Consider the following 19,059-nt stretch of genomic DNA (forward strand, 5'->3'; position numbering starts at 1 on the left):
AAAACTGAATCTACATTCCCCTAGTAGCCTCATGAGATTTCCTCTGTATACAGACAAAAAAAAATCAAACTAGCTAAAAACCATTCCACTCCATTCTAGATAATGAATAAATGGTACAAAACTGCCATTTCATAGTAAAATTTTAGTGATGATCTGCAAATAGCATAGGACTAAACTTCAGGGAAAAAAGTCAAAGTACACAGGTAGATTTGTTCCTTTTGGTACTCATGCATCCCTGTCAAGTATAAAGGGACTATTTTCTATTTCCTTTTTTCTTATATTACAAGAAAGAAAGAGTGAGTGAGTGCTGGGGAGGTAAGAGAAACCAAAAATCTTTTGCTTTGCAATAGAATATCAGTTCTATACTCACAAGGCATAGGAAAGAAAAGTCACCGGAGTAGCAGAAGTTTGTAATCCTAACATTGGGAAGGTGCAGGTAGACAGATCTAGTGCTAGCTCACAAGGCAGCTCAAAGTACTTCCCTAGTTCCGTGCCAGTGAAAGGCTCTGGTTTTAGTATTTTTTTTCTTTTCTTTTCTCTTTTTCGGAGCTGGGGACTGAACCCAGTGCCTTGCACTTGCTAGGCAAGCGCTCTACCACTGAGCTAAATCCCCAACCCTAGTGTTTGTTTTGTTTTATTTGTTTGATTTTTCAGTGGGACTGAATCTAATGAAAGTCTTGGGAACTATACCTGAGGCAGTCATTTGACTTGCACACACAAATGCACATGCTTGCATACATAGTCACACACAGACATACAAATAAATGAGGGGGAAGAAGTAAGAAAGGCAGAGACAGAATTATTTTAAAGCACTGACTTGCGATGTCATATGCACCAAATCACTGTGCCCTGATAATTACCACATGCGTTATTGCAGGATGTAAAAAATAAGCGGAGGCTACATTGTGGAGAGCACCGGGAAATCACCAGGGAACATATGGAGATTCTTTCTTTTATTTGCACCAATAAAAGTGAAACAATGCCGCCAACCAAGAGCCATTTTATCTCAACTTCTAACTTTATGTACCAAAGTGTATAGCTAAATTGTCAGTGTAATAGGGAAATGCATGAATTTGCTCTTCTATAGTCAGTATTTTGAGACAAAACTGAAGAAAATATTAATTTTAATATATGGTCCTTTAGCAAACATTAAATCTAGATTCTTATATATTAAATTAGTTCTGAGCCATCAGCACATGAACTTTACTGAATAGATCGTTGGGACATGTTTCAAAATAAAACCAAGCAGCAAAGCAATACACATGAAGGAATAGGAAAATGTAATACAACAAATGGAGTTCGATTAACCTTGTAGAGAAAAATCATCCCACTGAACTCGTAAGTGGTAAAATTGGCATCGATGTGATACTGTTGTTTTCCTCACCTATTTCTTCCACCTCTTTCTGTTAGTTTTCATATTACAAATTAGAACGTGTTTTAACATAATGTATTTATCCAAAACTTGTCTTTCGTGAACACATATCTCCAATTAAACAAAATAAGGAATAGAAAACTGTCACATTCTTTTAGTTGCATTTAATTATTTTATTTTCTATAGGAAATAAGCTCATGCTTAGTATCAAGGATCATAAAGTGAACAGGTAAAGAACTCAGTTTTAATGGAGAGTACTTTGAAGACAGAGAGGAGCTGTGAAGCAGAATCTGAGGAACAGTAAGGTTAATAAGCAACATTTATTATATTGAATTATTATACATCTGTACTTACGCTGCAGCAGAAGCGCATGTGAGAGCTTTGTTCTGCTCTGTAAACTGATTAATATCAGTTAGGTGAACAGAGGAGAGTTAACTAACATTTTAACAGAAAAGTAGATCCCCAACTATGTTACGTGTTGGACAGCTCCCAGTGATAACAATAAGATGCATATTTAACTGTCATAGCACATATTTTATTATATTTAAAGATGCACAACATAAAATACATATATGTGTGTGTTACTTGTATTGACACTATCATAAGAATAGGATCACACCAAATGATTAGAAAATGTCATAGTAGTAAGACTGCTTTTATACTGTGTTTATGTAAAGTCAATTTTAAATGAAAGTCTGTGTCTTCTTTGAGAGAAGGGAGTAAGTAAATCATTATATTTTTGCTGTCAGGCCTCTATAGAGGCTTGAATCAACCAATGTGGACCTCAATAGATGACTGAATTCATGGTTGGCCTTCTCTTGTAAGTTTTGTGAAAATAAAGTCTATTGTAAATTTCAAAGCCTGAATTATGTTAAAAAATTAAGCATAATGCTATTCTAATAAAAATAGTGAAATACATTAGAATTTTACTAAGTATTAGAAACGAGAAATAATCAAATTTGGAGCTTACATGAATATATACAGCATAAGCAAATGTGTGACAACTTTAACATTCTGCCAGGTCTTCAGGAATTTTGCTTTTGCAGTAAATGCATAAATATAATGTAAAGTCTTTCTAATACAGGGAATTTCAATAGTCTTTGAAAAACTCAGATACAAATAAGAAGTGAACTTCAAAGTGTTGCAAATGGGAAAAGATTCCAAGGAATTTCTGCATTGGTAGAGTATTAATTTTATCTATGATATTCGTCTAATAATAAGTTAATGAACACTGCTAAGGGAGTATACATATTGAATATTTTCTAGAGATTTGCAATATAATCAATTTTAAGTTTGCTGTTTGGTCTCATTTAAAGTAAGTTACCAAAGGAGCTTAAGTCTTACTCAGATCTAAGTGCATTTCCTGCTCTTCCAGAGAACCCTAGCATCCATGTAGTTCCCAGCATCCATATAGGACAGTTCACAAATTACAGATAACTTCAGCTCGAGACTATCTGATCTATTTTACCTTTTACACAACACACACACACACACACACACACACACACACACACACACACACACACACATTAAAATATTTTCTTTAAAAAGTAACAGAAAAATATTCAGGTACTATCAGAATTTATGGATAAAATTTTTCATAAGTAATGGGAAATGACTGGAGAGCTGAGGCTGAGAGTGGTTAAAAGCTTGTGTTGCTCTTGCAGGGGACCCAAGTTTGGTTCTCAGCATTCAGTTAGCAGGTCAGTGTTACATATTCCAGGTCCAGGGAATCTGGTGCCCTCCTCTGGCTTCCATGAACATTGCATGAATGTGGTGAACACCACACATGTGAAACCTTCCTGCACATAAACTACTACTACTACTACTACTACTACTACTACTACTGATAATAATAATAATAATAATAATAATAATAATAAACAAATAAATAAGTACTAGACAGAAATAAGCTTGGTTAGCATGGGCCCATGAGCATTTCCATCACAAATTTTATTCAAGAGAGTCTGTCTTCTCTTTATCTTAGAACACAAATCTGGAGGTTTACGCACCCCGGCATTTACACACACACACACCCACACACCCACACACACACACACACACACACACACACACACACACACTAGCAAGCTGGATGCAAATTTGTTTACAGAAAACATTGAAATTAGTTCAGCTGCTTTGTTTTAAACATCAGCCAAAAGGATAAATGAGAAGAAGAAAAGTCTACTCTAGCTCTAGGTGTGTCCATATATGCGACAACCTGAAGTTTCCTCTGGATTTAGGCCAGTCACTCCTAACGTGCTGCCAAGGAAGGAAGTAGCTCGTTGGGTTTGCTTCCTGGAGGGAGGTGCTGTTGCCTTGCTTTTCCCAGGTCTCCGCACTTTGATCTGTTATCTTGCAAATGCTGTCCCTAGCAACCGAGGGCTCAAAGAGAGGGGAAGCTCAGTTTAACTCTGTTACCCCATTTGGAGACCAGTCAGAGCCTCCTCCTGAAAGCAGTTGCAAAATTTGCTTGTCTATGAGAAAGATCGATTTAAAAAATGAAAGCAAATAAATGCAATATCTAAAAATTTCAGATACAGTAAATATCCAATTACATTTTAGGTAACTGACAAGAGACACGGTTTCTATTCACTTTTCTAAAACCTATCTAAAAAATTCAGATACAGTAAATATCTAATCACATTTAAATAACTAACAAGAGACACATTTTATATTCATTTTTCTAAAATAAATGTCTCATAATATAAAAGTACACTGTAAATTATATTTTTAAATTCTTGGATCAGATTATAGACTTAATCATGTAGGTATCCTTTCATGGGAAAAGGAAAAAAATGAATATTATTTTCCTGGGATTTTTTTTAAATCAGACAATCTCCATAGTGTAAACAAATGAAACAATTAGACAGATATCCCTATCCAAAATGGTGTTTCAGAAACCGAATAAAATGAAGGCAGAAAGCACAGCTGAGGGGTCTGTGGTGTAACCTTCATGAGAAAACAGGAAGAGGATGAGAAGGCAAAATGGTTCCTGATGAATACGCTCCCCCACCTCCTTACCAACTTCAGGAAAGTAAAATCGCGAATTAACGTGTAATTTAAAAATTCAGTAAAATCACTGAATGGTTCTGATATCATCAACTTTTAACTGGAGAACTCGGCTGATAGTACACTTGTACAACAGCAAATGGAGAATTGCCGCGCACAGGCACAGAAAACGCACTCGGAGATAAGATACAGCTGCACCTTCACTCGTGACATTTGGCAAAATCTGAGAGGCCTAAGCACATATGGAAATGCTTAATTCTGTTCATAAAGGTTGTTTAAAATTAATGTGTCCCCATGAAGAGCATAAAATCCAGCAAGTACGTTGCTCATGAAGAGTATTAGAAACTTTTCTGAGCCTTCGATTCTATGTATTTATTTACTTATTTATTTCTGTTTTGTTTTTTGAAGCAAAGCCTCTCAGCTTAGCCTTTGCTATACTGAAACTCACTATGTAGACCAGGGTGGCCTGGAAGTTGCGGACTTTTGTCTGCCTGTGCTTTCCTGGTGCTGCGACTAACAATGTTTGCTACAATCCTGGCTTGAGCCTTAAAGTTTAACAGGAAGGTTCGGATAACATTTCTGAGTAGATACCTAGAAGAATGAGAACTTGTAAATATAGAGTTCAGAAAGTACAATTGGTATAAGTAGTCATATCTGAAAACACAATTTATTGCTTTCACAACAAGATGTCTAGTTTGAACAGTTGTCTAAAATTAGATCGTTTGTTTTATAATGATGGCAATGCAAGTGGGCCGTCTAAGTTACTCTTCCTTGTGGAGATTGTCATTTCCGGCATTCTTACAGCCTTGGATCTGTGTCCTCTGAAAGAATCCCTTCAAAAGGCCTTGCTTTTCAACTGCTCCTTCTGTGGGGTTAGGCACAGCAGTTTTCTGCTTCAAGACGCTGCTCTGCACAAATCAGTTAGCTTTAAACAGATATTCATGAGGCCCTTCCGGATAGCAAGTGAAGGAAAATGAACTTAAAGAAAGCCACTTACTCTAAAGGTCGTTTCCTCTTTCGCCTGAATATACACAGCTAGACTAGATGTTTCTAAGTAAGACTCTCCACCTTGCAGAATGAAATAGATTTGGGGATGGAGTTGTATTACTAATACTTTTAACACTGAAAAAAATCATTAGTCCTTGCAAATAATTAGAAAATACATTGAACGGGATTTAGGAATGCTTTCATTCTTAAAACTCTATGGAAATTGGTAGGAGCTTAACGTAAAAACTTAATCTATTTTCTAAATCTTATGGCAAAATTTATTAATGTTTTATACCAATAAGTTGGTATACATGTATACCTCATGATTCATTCATCCTGTTTCTTACGTTCTAAATTTAACTCAAGATCAATGTGATAGAACCTAAGAACTATCCCTTTTAATTTTTTTTACCTTTGTGCTAGATTTTTCATTTGTCAACGGAATTAAAATCTCAGGCATTCTATTGGAAATCCTTTCCTAATTATTGTCTATAGAAGTGCAAAATATCATCAGTGTCTGTTTTATTGACAGGGAGGCAATTGACTTAGGCAAGCTAGGTAAAAGAAGTAGGTAGCTCAGAAATGGAGTCACCTGCTAATGTGACTGACTGCACAGTGGCTGCATCTCTATGGCAGGATTGAGTCCAACCTTTCTTGTGAATTGATTTCTCTAAGCCTCAGTTTTCCCCTGAAAACTGAAGATATTCAAATATGAATCTAACCATACACATGTTTCAGATTTTGAAAATGTTATGGGGATTTAATCCTTGTTTCTCCTTTTGTTTAACCATGAACTTAAAAGATCCTGTCCAGGATTTAATATCTATACAGGTGTAACTAGTAAGTGAAGGTAATACTATGGGACCAGAACTATGACCCAGACACAGATGTTTGTTTGAAGCTCAGGACTGACATAGGAAGCATATATAACTGTTTGAGATGAAGATACTACATAAATGGCACCACACAAAAGAAGTGCAAAAAGTATTTATCCTGAAAACATTTCCCCAACATGACAGTGCCTGAGCTTCTGTGTAAACCAGGAGGTACCCCTGACATCTTGAAGTTAGTCACATAGTCCAACTGAAGTGTCACCTAACCATACATGTAATTCAAATTTTAAAAGCTCTGTCCTATGACGTTAAAACCCTCCATCATGGGTAGTCTTTTAAAATTGCTAATATGGGATACGGGAAGAGCTTTATACACTGAAGTCAGCTTTCGCAGAGAGAGCCTGCTATTTTTACATATTTCACTTACTCGCTTTCTGTACACTTCAACTTCTCAAATTAGCAGAAGTTGTTACCTTCCCATTTTTTTTTTACTCAAATCTGAAAGAGTAGAAACAATTGAAAATAGCTCACAGGCTGCAATTATAAGGAAAACCAAATAATATTATTGGGTTGTTCATGAAATTTCTAAGGTAGAGTCATAAATGATATTTTTATTTTATGACATGATAGAAACTGTGCCTATTAAAATACAGAGTAAAAAAGATTTATAGTTCTCATGTGCTATGACTTTACCTTAATAAAAATCCATGAAGCAAATTAATCATTGATTTTGTAGACTTACATTTCAAAGGATAAATTGGTTCCAGAACACAAAACCAGGTTTGAAACATTTTAAGTATACATGAACATTAACCTATAAATTCAATTTATTTATGAACCTATAACCAATAATGGTTAATTTTTTAATAAAGTACCATAATTCAATTAATACATATGTTATTTAAATCTTTTATTGAATTATTTATTATTTATGTCTATTTTTTTACAAGCCCATGCACATGTCATACCCACAGCCACAGCATGTGAGCGGAGGGCTAAGGATAAATTCTAGCTGTTGCTTCTCTTCTAGCTTCTAGCATCAAGGCTCCAGGATTTGAACTCAGGTTAACGATCTCAGCTAGAGGCATCTTTATCCCCTGAGACACATACAGGATATTATGTCAGTATTAAGAATATACTGTGCCATCAATCATCTTCTCCTGTCTCCATCTAAGCAAGTGTTCAGCATTGTTTGGACTTTTTAACTACACATATGTAATGACACATCACATAGCTTTGTGGGACTATAGTGGCTATCTGGTGTTTAAATGTAAAGTTTTATAGTTGGTTATCCTATTTGATGCCGTCTATGCTAACTGAAATAAAATTGAGAAGCTATAAAATAAAAATCATTGAACATGGTCTCTAATGTCCACTAATGCAGTCTCATGGCAGGAGCCAATGCCCATCTTAAACCTCAGAAAATGCACTGGTACTTTCTGTGCATGTATATTTATTTATGATATATATGCAAAGAACCTCCTGATATTTAAGAGGACCTCTAGCCCTATGAATATTATCATTTGTGTCACAACGAACAGATAAATCTATGTAAGTATGCCAGTCAATTGGTATCCAAATTAATCCACATCAGAATGAACAAACTTGAACAGAAGTCTGGCTAACACTTTTTTTTAAATTTTGTTCCTCTCTTGACAATAGACTTACATGGTAAAATATGACCAATAGGAATTACGGAATACTTCTTGTGAGTGGGAGAGTCAATAAGTAGTAATAACGAGTAAGAGGAGATTGGATTTTTGAGGAAAAGTTAAAGACTCATGGTGTAATGGATGCAGACCCTTCGTTTCACACATGCAAGTTTAATTTAATGGTTGTTCTGCCAGCTTTTGGCTGCATACTTGATTCACATAAGTCACCTAATTCAGTAAGTCCACTGAAAATACAGTCTTTTATAGAAGCATACAGACAGTGCAGCTGAGGCTTAGAAAATTTGAATTCTTTATATAAAGGTGCTCTGTGGCATTATCCTTTCAAATTTTTGTGTGCATGTGGCTCTCGTGTCCTCATTTGTTTGTTTGTTTGTTTTTCTAGTTCACTGGATTGGTTTTCTTTAAAGTTCAGAAAGCATTAAAAATTAACCACTTAGCTCGCTAAAACACAAATACCTGTGCCTATGTTCCACATAACATGATTCAGTTGTCTGCCAGTGAGAACCTGAGATTTTGTTTAGCAGAAAAGTTTCCAGAAGATACTGTTACTCTTTCCTCAAGAAGCCTTGAAAAATCACTGCGGTAAAGGTGCCTGTGAGCCGACAGGGTAATGATGCTTTAACTATTGCCACCAGCATCCCTCTGATATTCTTCACATCCCTCTGTAAGAGTACTATGCTACGGAGATAAGGGTGGACATTTTAGGAGACATTTTTAACACAGTCATGGGACACGACTACCTTCCAGAGACAATATTAACCCTGAGAAATCCTTGGTGCACAACAGCCTGTAGAATAAGTGCTTTGCCCAGTCAGCTTTAGTTCATCTCCTTCCACATTCTCTGTATTTGGAGGGGGTCTCATGAATGTCTATTTAAAGCTAACTTGGTTGTGAGAGAACAGCTTCTTGGAGTAGAAAACTGCTGTCCCTAACCCCAGATATGGAGCAGTTGTAAAACAAGGCCTTTGAAGGGATCCTTTCAGAGGACACAGATCCAAGACCATAAGAATGCATGTAATAACAATCTCCACACGGGAGAGTAAAACTTGGAAATTAGATGGTCCACTCATGTATCTCGGTCACCCACTATAGGACCCGATTCCACCCAACTCTTATCTCAGAGGTTCAAATTACTATCTGGAGGGACAGAATGGGAAGGGCAGGAAAGCTGGTCATAAACATAAGATGACAAATCCTGGAAAATATCGAAGGAGTTAGTTTTCCTCAATGCTATTCTGTCACCTGTTACTCCAAATGAGAACAAAAGCCTGGTGACAGAACCAATACAGACAAACTTGTGTGTGCTTGGTAGTGAATGGGACTACACAACACCAGGAATCACCCACCGGCTCATTCTCACAGTAAACAGATTAAGCCTATAGCTAAGGCTCCTGTTCTGTCACCACCATGTACACCTTATGCAAAATGGCGATACTCGGTCTATCCCCAAACTGTATCATGAGTAAAAGGAGAGAAAGCAGGTGATAGGAGAAAAAGATCTCTAAAGTTAAGTTTTATTCTATAGGTAGAGAGCATTGGATGGTGTTAGGCACTATTGGCATCTCACACATTGTTTCTCCTTACTCTCTTTACTTGCAACTTGTTTTGCTTCAAAGCCCTAGAAATCTTAAAATTCATGTAAAAGAGGGCACAGTTTCTCAAAGGGTCATCTTGTTAAAGGATCAGATATCTCAGCAAGAATACTCCCAGGTTTAAAATTGTCAGACAGCAGCCAAGTATGGAAGTGTAGTTCTTGCAATTCCAGAACGTGGCAGATCCAGGCAAGGTCAAGAATTCAAGGAAGTAGTTACACAGTGAGTTTGAGACCAGCTTGAGTTATATAAGACACCGTGTCCCCTGAAAATGTAAAAGTGAGCAGCAAATAGATAAAGTAGTGGAGTTTTTGAGACTTGACAGACTTTCTGAAAACTTTGAAGGATAAATACAAGAATTCATCTCTTGGGACACAAGAAGTATATCTGCCAACAAGGAAAGGACTTTCACTTTAGTTCCAGGCCCCATGCACCCCCCACACACATACATATTTTTCTTTGGAATCTCAGCAAACATCTTACTTAGAGGCTTTTATTTCTTCAGGAGCACAAAGGCACTGTTGGCTGCCTCATCTGCCCTTTGTTTTGTCAGTCACAGAATAGTTCTTCTGTGTGTAGAACCACAGACCTGCCATTTTCTGCCAGTGTTTTCTGCCTGTACCAGATATGCCTTCTTCAAACTTCTGCAGCTACACACACCACAGACAGAGAAGCTAGCTAGCTGTTCAAAACAGGCAACTGTGAAAGTCCCTGTAACAAAGTCTGAGATCTCTACTTAATTCATCCAGTGATTCTTCTTGTTTCTCCTTGAAGGATCCCAAGGGAGCTGGTGTGTCCTTTGCAAGATGCTGAAAGCGGCTTCTTTATTATTTCTCCTCACACATTCTCGCAACTTGAGCTTATAGGGGCACTGCCTCCTGACTCTCCCACACAGAACCTTCCAAAAACCCTAGATGGAGTGGGCTTTTCTAATTGATTCCAAGGAGACAGCTATCCAGGAAATTTCACCTCTGAATTTCAGCAGCCACACAATCTGTCCCAGGACATATTATTTAACTGGCTTTTGGAACGTTTTGGTGCTAAATCTGCAGGAAAGGGTGGCCTTCAAGGGGAAGGAAACTCCCCTGCCTAGGTGGTGTATAAAGAATCTCCATTTTATTTTCCTTATGCAGTGCAAGGTTTAGAGGCCTTTCAGCAATTATGTGACCGCACCAAGAGAGCAGGGAGAACACCTTGGGGTCTAAGATGACTTGTGCTGTGCTTTAATCTTCTAGTCAACTCCCCTTGCTCTCTTTTGCCCCAAAGCACCAACAACAGGAGGGCAGGGGATCTCATAGATGCTCATTTCCCAAAGACCTTTCAGATCTCCTAGAGGAAGTGCTTCTTATAGAAGTCCTAGGAATGAGGGCAAAGGCTGTCTGGAGAAACCTGGCTTTATCTCCTTGCCTCTGTACTATCTCAGACAATTGTGGTATCAGATCAGGAGACAATCTGGAGCATAGAGAAAGTTAACATGGCACTAACTCACAAAGCTACACAGTTGAATATGTACACGGTCAACCCTACAGGGTGCACTGATGGGTTGGGTACAATTCATTAACCTCCTTCCTACTAGCAACACACACACAAACACACACACACACACACACACACACACACACACACGCACACACACGCACACACACACACAAGTCAGGCACCCATTCTCAACCTGGTTGAGTAATAAAAATTTCAATTTCAAGAGTTTTGATTTTAAGAAAAGAGAATAAACATTCACAAAGGAAATGGATAGGAGGCATACCTCCCCCAAATGTGGAAGGCTTCAGAAACAGGCCTTACTCTCAAAAACACAAAATCACATTTCCAGCAGGAGCCTGGGTGCTAATCTTGGGACAGGAGTAGGGACAGGGGATAGTTTTCTGAATTCTGTTGCTGTTTCTATTATTTTACATGTACAGTGTATTTATTCTTTGACATGCTCTCTCAAGGTACTCCTTGCCTGCCCTCCTCTCCTGATGTGTCACATGAAAGTGTTAAGATTGGAGAGTGAGACCGTCCTTCCCTGAGGACATCAACCTGGCTGAGAACTTCAGAAAAGATTACCCAGGCACGGTGAGTTGAGAAAAAGCACAGCTCTTGCTCTTCCCTGCTGCCTGGTCACTGGCTTCCAGCCCGGCAAGAAAGAAAGAACTGGGGATTCTGTATTGGGTCCTCTCTCCCATTGAGCTCTATGTCCTGTGCCCTGGTTATTATGCATTGGAAGTCCCAGATCAAGCAGGAAGGCACATCCTTCCTAAAGTCCAAAGTCCAGGAGAAATCCCAGAACAAGCACATGGAGGGAGAATGGCACACACAATACCCAGCTCTCTTGCTGCTGCGGACTGAAGTCTACACCACATTGACCTCCTGCGCCGCGGGGTATCCCCTCCTCCATCATTTGAGAAGTGTGAGAAAGCACCGCAGGAGTGTTTCTTTACGCTGGTAGGACACTTAAGACTTTGGATTTACAATTTCTTTTTCGGTGAAATCCAGACACCATGCAGCTAGAGGATATATTTCAAATTCATTCCTCTCTCTCTCTCTCTCTCTCTCTCTCTCTCTCTCTCTCTCTCTCTCTCTCTCTCCCTCACTCCCTCCTTTCCTTTTTCTCCCCTCTCTCCTCTCTCTCTCTCCCTCCCTCCCTCCCTTTCTTTCCCCTCCCTCCTCTCTCTCACTCCCTCCCTTTCTCCCTCTCTTCCTCCCTCCCTACTCGTTTTTTTTTTTCTTTCTGCTTTTTTTTCCCCAGCTAGAAGGAGATATAGGCAAGAATGAAGACTAGGCTGCAACTCCACTGCCCTCCAGTTTGTCCTCAGCCTTAAACCTTTTATTTCAGGAGATTCAAGTGGATATAAAAAGCTCGGGGAAGGTTGCTTACCTTCTGAGCCCCACCTGAGAGGCTCAGGCCTACAAAAGATCACTTTATCTCCCAGCAAGAGGCGTTTCCTTTCCCTAAACCTCTGTGTCATTGCTCTTGCACTCAGAAGGGAGACAGCTGAGGGGTGAAAACTACAGACAGATGGTAGAATAGTGGTGTATGGAGAGGTTCAGAGGGAACACTGTGCACCATGGATTTCCCGACATTAGCCTATGCTAAAATTTTCAGAGACATGCTATGATTTTTCTGTGAGCCTGAATAATCCAAAGGAAACAATGTGAGGAACAAAAGAGGGACTAGATACTAGAACACACATGGTGTAGGACAATGCAGCAATCTCATTTTTATAAAAACCTTGAGACCCAGGTTAAATTAAAATTTAAACTGGAGAAATAAGCCATTATCAAAATGGGCACCCCAGGATCTTGGAGAGTGCTTGTCAAACGTAGACTGCATGCAAGTTTGTCAGAATTGGGAGATAGCCTTGCAAAGTATTAAGTGTCAGACTTATCACCTAAGTACTAGAAGTACAGCAATTAAAAACTGTATTACTATTAAAAAAGGTTTTAATGAACTGTGTGCTATTGATTTTGGAAAAGACCAAAGACGACTATGACATGCAACACCTTCTCAAAGTCTCTAAAGCTTGGAGAGACTCAAAGGAGACCAATTATCTCCCTCCAAAGTGTAAGAGTTGTGGGTGGGGGAGAGGTGTCTCCTACTGCCAGCGCCTTGCAACGCAAATTAACATTCCTTTCTTTTCTGTCGGCGCATTTTCTTCGTAAAATACGGTAGGTGCTAGGCGCCAGAGCTGAAATTGCAAGCGGCCCAGCTCTGCGTTTCTCTGGCTGACGTGCTCTGCCGCTTTGGCAACTCACTCCTTCTAATGTGCCCCCGAAACGTTTTGGCTCAACAGGTATCTCATGAAAATTCGCACTTAACCCTCGGTCATCTTCTTGAAGGAGACACTTCTACGTTTCTTTCCTCAGCCCGGGCTGCTGCTGGCTGACCGCGACTTCTCCACGCGAAGCCGAGCGCGTGTCTAGCAGGCAGCCCCAGGGCCATCCATTAACCACCCACTCCGAGTGGCAGGAAAACTAAGCCCAGACGTGTCTCTCGTCGCACACCCGGCTGGCGACGAAAACCCCTTGTAAGCAACCTGAAACTGGGATTGTGCTGTAGGTAGACTAGTTCCATCTACATCGCTTCGGACAGGCATTTTATTCACACACACACACACACACACACACACACACACACACACACACAGAGAGAGAGAGAGAGAGAGAGAGAGAGAGAGAGAGAGAGAGAGAGAGAGAGAGAGAGAGAGAGAGAGAGAGAGAGCTTTAAATAGCAGGTTGGGGTTACAAAGCAGTTGCTGCCACAGGGACCAGGGACGACTTCTTGGCATTTAAGGATGTCAATTAAAATTCGGAATAGACCACCCATCATTGGTCATCGCTGAGGAAGAGGTAACCTCTCCACTTCCCTCCTCCCCAAACATGAATTATCATATCCACTGAATGCAAATGTGCTGCCTTCTGCGAGGGGACAGCCAGCTGCAAGCTGGACAATAAAGTGTTTCATAGAGACGCGGCCGATTGCGGTTCAGAGAGGCACTCCTTTACAAAGGAAGAAGCGCCCAGTTTGTGCTGATAGCCTTGGCGCGCCTGGGCCAAAACTGCCCCTCCACCTCTCAAGGCACAGACAGGCAGGATTGGAAACTAGCTTCGCTAGGAGCTCCATCCTCCGGGTCTGTTGGAGCTGCTGTGAGGATGGGGAAATGATTGTTCAGGAACGACGGCATGAGTCATAAACACCTCCCGAGTATTCTTTGCAGCAATTAATGGGCAGTAGGGTGCAGAAGTTGTGGAATAGCTGTGGTCTATTTTGTCCCCCAGACTGTTCTTTCTCCAGTGACCAACTGTCCCTTCCCTTCCTGCTTAGGAATAAATTTTCCATCCCACCCGCCCCCACTCCTTGTCTGTGCATGTGACACTCATTGTACCTGTCTGAAGGCAGAGACTTGCCGAGGATTTTCTTTTTGGTCAGCGGCTAATGACTTTCTCCCTACCTTCATTCAGCCTCAAAGCTGGATCTTCACACTTTGTGAAATCTCAGCCTCGTTTTTAATTTTTTATTAATTTATTTTATTTTTTGTACCAAGCATTTAACAGAGTATCCAAAAGCTCCCCTACATTTATCCTTGCATAGGAAGCCACGTAGAAATAATTCAAATTTGTATGCAGACATTCATGTTGCTGTGACTGAGCTCCGGAAGGCTCTGTCTCCTAATGCATTTAAAACCCATGCATTTCTAGCATGTTGGCAACTTTGCTGTTTGAAATGGTTAAAAATCACTCACGCCAGTAGCTTCAATTAAAAAAAAAATCTGTGCAAAGCATTAGACCCCACGGATTCCACTAGAAATCAAGATAATCCTCACCACTTTAAAAAAAAGTCTTGCAGAGGAATTCTGCGTGGATATCCACTAGTTAGAGGCTATAGGAACCAACTCACGTATTGGTTTGAGCATACTGCAAGAATATTTATTGAGCACAAGCTCAATCACCGCATTGAACGCCAAATCTGGCAGGCAAAATGCATTTCCTATCTCAAGGAGCTGTGAATCAACTCCTTCATCAGTATTATTCCTATTATTTTATCCGTGCAAATTGCAAACTAAGCTTGCTAGCCTCTCTCAGGCGACAAGTCAGACCCATCTCCACCACAGAAGAGGGTACCCCAGAAAGCAGACCTACCTTTTACACAAGACAGCGTCAATAAAAAGACGAGGTTCCAAAACGTAAATCCACTTTTAATCCCCATTTTCTTCTTCAGGATGAAGTCTAGGCGGCCACATTTAGCGCATCTTCGCGTGCCAGGCTCCCGGGGTTTGGATTCCTTTGCTCTGCTTTCCCCTTTGCGGCTGCCTTTCATATTATTCGCGAGCTCTGGATGCTGGCTCCTCAGCCCAGCGCAGTGGAGTTGTTGCTGTTGTTGGTGCGCGGTCACAGCTCGGAGTGAATGGTGTTTCTGGGATACCACAGCAACCTTGACGAGGACTCAACCATCTCTCCAACGGGGGCACAGAGTCTCCGTTACTCCGGATTCTGTCTTTTCTTTTGCGTTTTTTCCCCTCCACCAAAATTAACCTTAAATCTTGCTCCTTACAACCTACACCAGAATGCACTAGTGAGCTTCTAAAAGCCCAGCTCTGCTCTCCGATAAACTCCCCACAATATTTGAAATCTCGGGGCTTGGATTCTTTTTCCCCCCGAATAGATCAATTCTGCCTGCAAAAGCAGTTCAAGAAATATTATGTTAGTGAGCTCTCCATTGCAGCCTGAAAATATAGGAGCATGCTAAAGGAATATTTTTTAAAGTGAAGATCTGCGTCGCTTTAGGAGAAACCGTGAGGATAATGAATTGGGTTCCATCGATGCCCACGTCGGTAGAATGGGACATGTGTTACTACAGTAGTTGCTTATATCCCAGACAGCTTTAGACATCTATTACACTTTGATTTAATCCAGAAGGAAATCACAGATAATTCATTTGCACACACAAATTTACATATGAGAATTCCTATGTGCAAAAAAACACGACAAGGATTTTATTATTTGGTAAACATATGTCACCCGTGGCTGGGGCTAGGGTAAGGTTGGGAGGAAAGTCAGAATGTTTCCCTAAATAGTTCATTTTTTTTTTTTTATCTTGCCCAACCTCCTTGTAGCTGGTGTGCAACAGCAGTTAAACCAGTTGTGCCTGTCGTTGATATCTAGAGAAAGCTCATTTACCTAATTTTGAATTGATCCCAAATATGTAAATGGGAGGTTTCTTTCAAAAGGCAAAATGTATATGTCTATACATTTGGACTTGGCAGCCCCATAAACCAGGCAAGGGTTAAGACTGTACAAAGAAAGAGTTCTTGCGCCATCTACTGGCCATCTTCAAGCCTCCCGCTTCTCCTTCACATCTAAAGGGACCCTGTTGTATCTCATGGTGAAGAGATCTGTCCCCGAGACAGAGTGTTTTTCTTAGGCATACTAATTTTCGAATCTATTTTTTTCCCGGTCATATCCTGACCCAAATATTTTGGTGGGAAAGTTTCATAGACAAGGGTCCGTATTGACGATCTGACCCTTTCGGGAACTTGGGGCTAGCTCAAGAGTTAGGCAGGGCTGCAGTGCAGACTCTGGAATAGGTAATTGCCAGCGCCTGTCCGTGGTCCTGTTTGCATGCAGGGAAGGGTGATGGGAAGCGTCTTAATATATCATTCAAACAAACGGACTTCACGACTTGAGTTTTCAGCTCCCCACCCTGCTCACAAATGATGAGCCCCGTCCGGTGCAGTATGCAATCGTCCTGACCAGCCTTTGTCCCTGAGCTCGCCTTGGAGCTGGCGGCTCAGTGGACCAAGGCAGTTGCATCTGGAGGGAGTTCTGCTCTGCAAAGTGGGCACCCAAAAGCGACCACAGTCGCCAATAGCAAGTGGGTTCAACCTATGAGAAAGATTCTCAGCTCCTCCCTGGAAGTGTGATATTTTGTGTGAGTCTGCCATTGAAGGAGAGAGAGGGGAGAAGCGGATAGAGCAGGAGAGAGCACACTGGGACTGTCATAAAGAATAAGGCTGCTTCTTTATGGGAAATGATGGAAGGTGTTTTTGTTGTTTGTTTTTGTCCTATGCATAGGTGTTTTCTCAAGTGTTTTTTGCAGTGCATATGCGAGCGTGTGTGTGTGTGTGTGTGTGTGTGTGTGTGTGTGTGTGTGTGTGTGTGTGTGAGAGAGAGAGAGAGAGAGAGAGAGAGAGAGAGAGAAAGAGAGAGAGAGAGAACAGATTAGAGTTAGAAAAAGGCAAAACTGTAGACGCCCAACTGACCTCATTAAATTTCAAAGGATCATTTAGAAGCTGCAGGGCAGAATACTGTGCCTTTCTAACAGTGCCCCTGCTACACTCTGCATAGGCAGATTTGGAAAGGGAGTGGGGGCAAGACTGGGACTAGACTGCTATGGGAAGGATCAACCCAGCAAACGTCATTAGCCGGCTCAGGCACCTTGGCCATGGCGGTGGCATTGATTTCAGTCAAGATGTCAGTCTGCATCGCTGTGACTGTTGCATTAGCTGGGCTGAACGATGGGGTAGATGCACACTTAATGAGGACATAGCCCGACCTTTCTTACCAAGCTGCAGAGGTTAGCCATCCTAGCTGGATTTACTTTAGGATCACTGATCTATTTAAACTCATTTGAGTATCCCTCTTAAACTAAAAGAAGGTGGTTTCTCAGAAGTTTGGGGGGGGATTTTCATCGGAATTATTGTTTACAAAATAAAATTTGATTAAAAAACCAAAAGGGGTGCTCCTAAGACACCGATTTCTGTTGCTCGTTATCTGGATAGATCACAACACACCGACTACTCTGTAGTTTCTAGTTCCTACAGCTTACCGTAAATCACAAGCCATTTTTCACTCGCAGCCTCCAGCTTCTGGGACAGGATAGAAAAAGATCATATTTTGCAGTCAGTAAAAGTTAAGATTTGATGCAATGAAGAGGCTTATCCAAGGTGATCATCAGGAGTCCTGACTTGCCGTCTGGTATACTTAGGCCTGGACCACACTTACCTTTTATGAGCAGGAGCCCTCTGTTCAAAGGAGAGTTTCTGAAGGTATTCTAGACACACAATCATCAGAAAGGGCTCTGGATGAGAAGTCGAGTCACGGAGAAGGAAAAATGAATAGGGAGCTGTTTTTGGGAGCAGAAACTTCCCAATGCTGCACACCTACACTAAAGTGGCTGAGGTGGGTGTTGGTTTGCCTAAGGCTGTTAGGGAAACTAGAAAACCGTTCCACATATAATAGCCAACATTACGTGCTTACTGTAGAGATGTGGACACTGTGTTCACAGGCATAACTTAATCATCACTACACACTTTCAGACATGGGTGGCCATTGTCCTCCTTCTAGATGAATACCTGGTTCTTGAAGAGTTAACTATCCTGTCTAAAGCAAAGTAATACATATGCAGATATATTAGTCTAATTTATCTGAAGTCTTAGCCAAGGAACTTTTCTACTCGATTTTATGCAACATTTTCTCCAAGAGATACTAGTTTTCAAAGCTTAGTCATTGCAACCATAAGGATTTTTATATTTTCCCCACATAATTACAGTAAAATGATACATGATAATATATTAGAAAATCAAGTTTTGAAGCACATGCACATATGTTAAGAAAATTTAATTTATAAGTTTTAGTCCCTAGAATTTCTTCTCTCCATTTTCCTCTGTAGCCACTGGCCATCTAGCATACAGGTCATGGAAAACAGTGAGTTGGCAAGGATCACAAGACAATCACGATGATTAAGTTCCCTTAAGAGCTTTTAAAAAGAGTGCAGGTCAGAACCTAGAAGTGCCAGATCACAATTTCTTCTCAGCTCATGCCCAACTTATGGGATACAATGAACTTAGACTTTAAGACAGAAATGATGTGTTACTAACTGAGTAGCCATAAATTTCTTTCCAAAAATTGTCCATAGAAGGAAAGCAACGAAACAGTGAATAATTAATTGAATCAGGATATGTGCACCAAGAAATAGCTTGAAAGGACTTTCCTTGTCTTTGGATAGAAATACATGCGGTTTTAACTGAGTAATCAACGTAAAAATAATCTTCATTTGTTACTGCTATGTGCAGCTTTATACAAAGCATTTATCT

General features: G+C 40.4%; 1 protein-coding gene across 1 annotated transcript in view; it reads right to left on the minus strand.

Moving 5' to 3' along the window:
- Nucleotides 1–15,369, minus strand: part of Csmd3 (CUB and Sushi multiple domains 3) — a 1,310,498-nt gene extending 1,295,129 nt beyond the window's left edge. Inside the window, exon 1 of the mRNA XM_087559497.1 lies at nt 15,107–15,369. Within this exon, the coding sequence (XP_087415623.1) occupies nt 15,107–15,284 (178 nt within the window). The 5' untranslated portion in view covers nt 15,285–15,369. The remainder of the gene's footprint in view (nt 1–15,106) is intronic.
- Nucleotides 15,370–19,059: the final 3,690 nt, after the last annotated feature.

This window comes from Rattus norvegicus, chromosome 7, assembly GCF_021556685.1.
Source record: "Rattus norvegicus strain SHRSP/BbbUtx chromosome 7, alternate assembly SHRSP_T2T, whole genome shotgun sequence".
NCBI classification, from domain to species: Eukaryota; Metazoa; Chordata; class Mammalia; order Rodentia; family Muridae; genus Rattus; species Rattus norvegicus.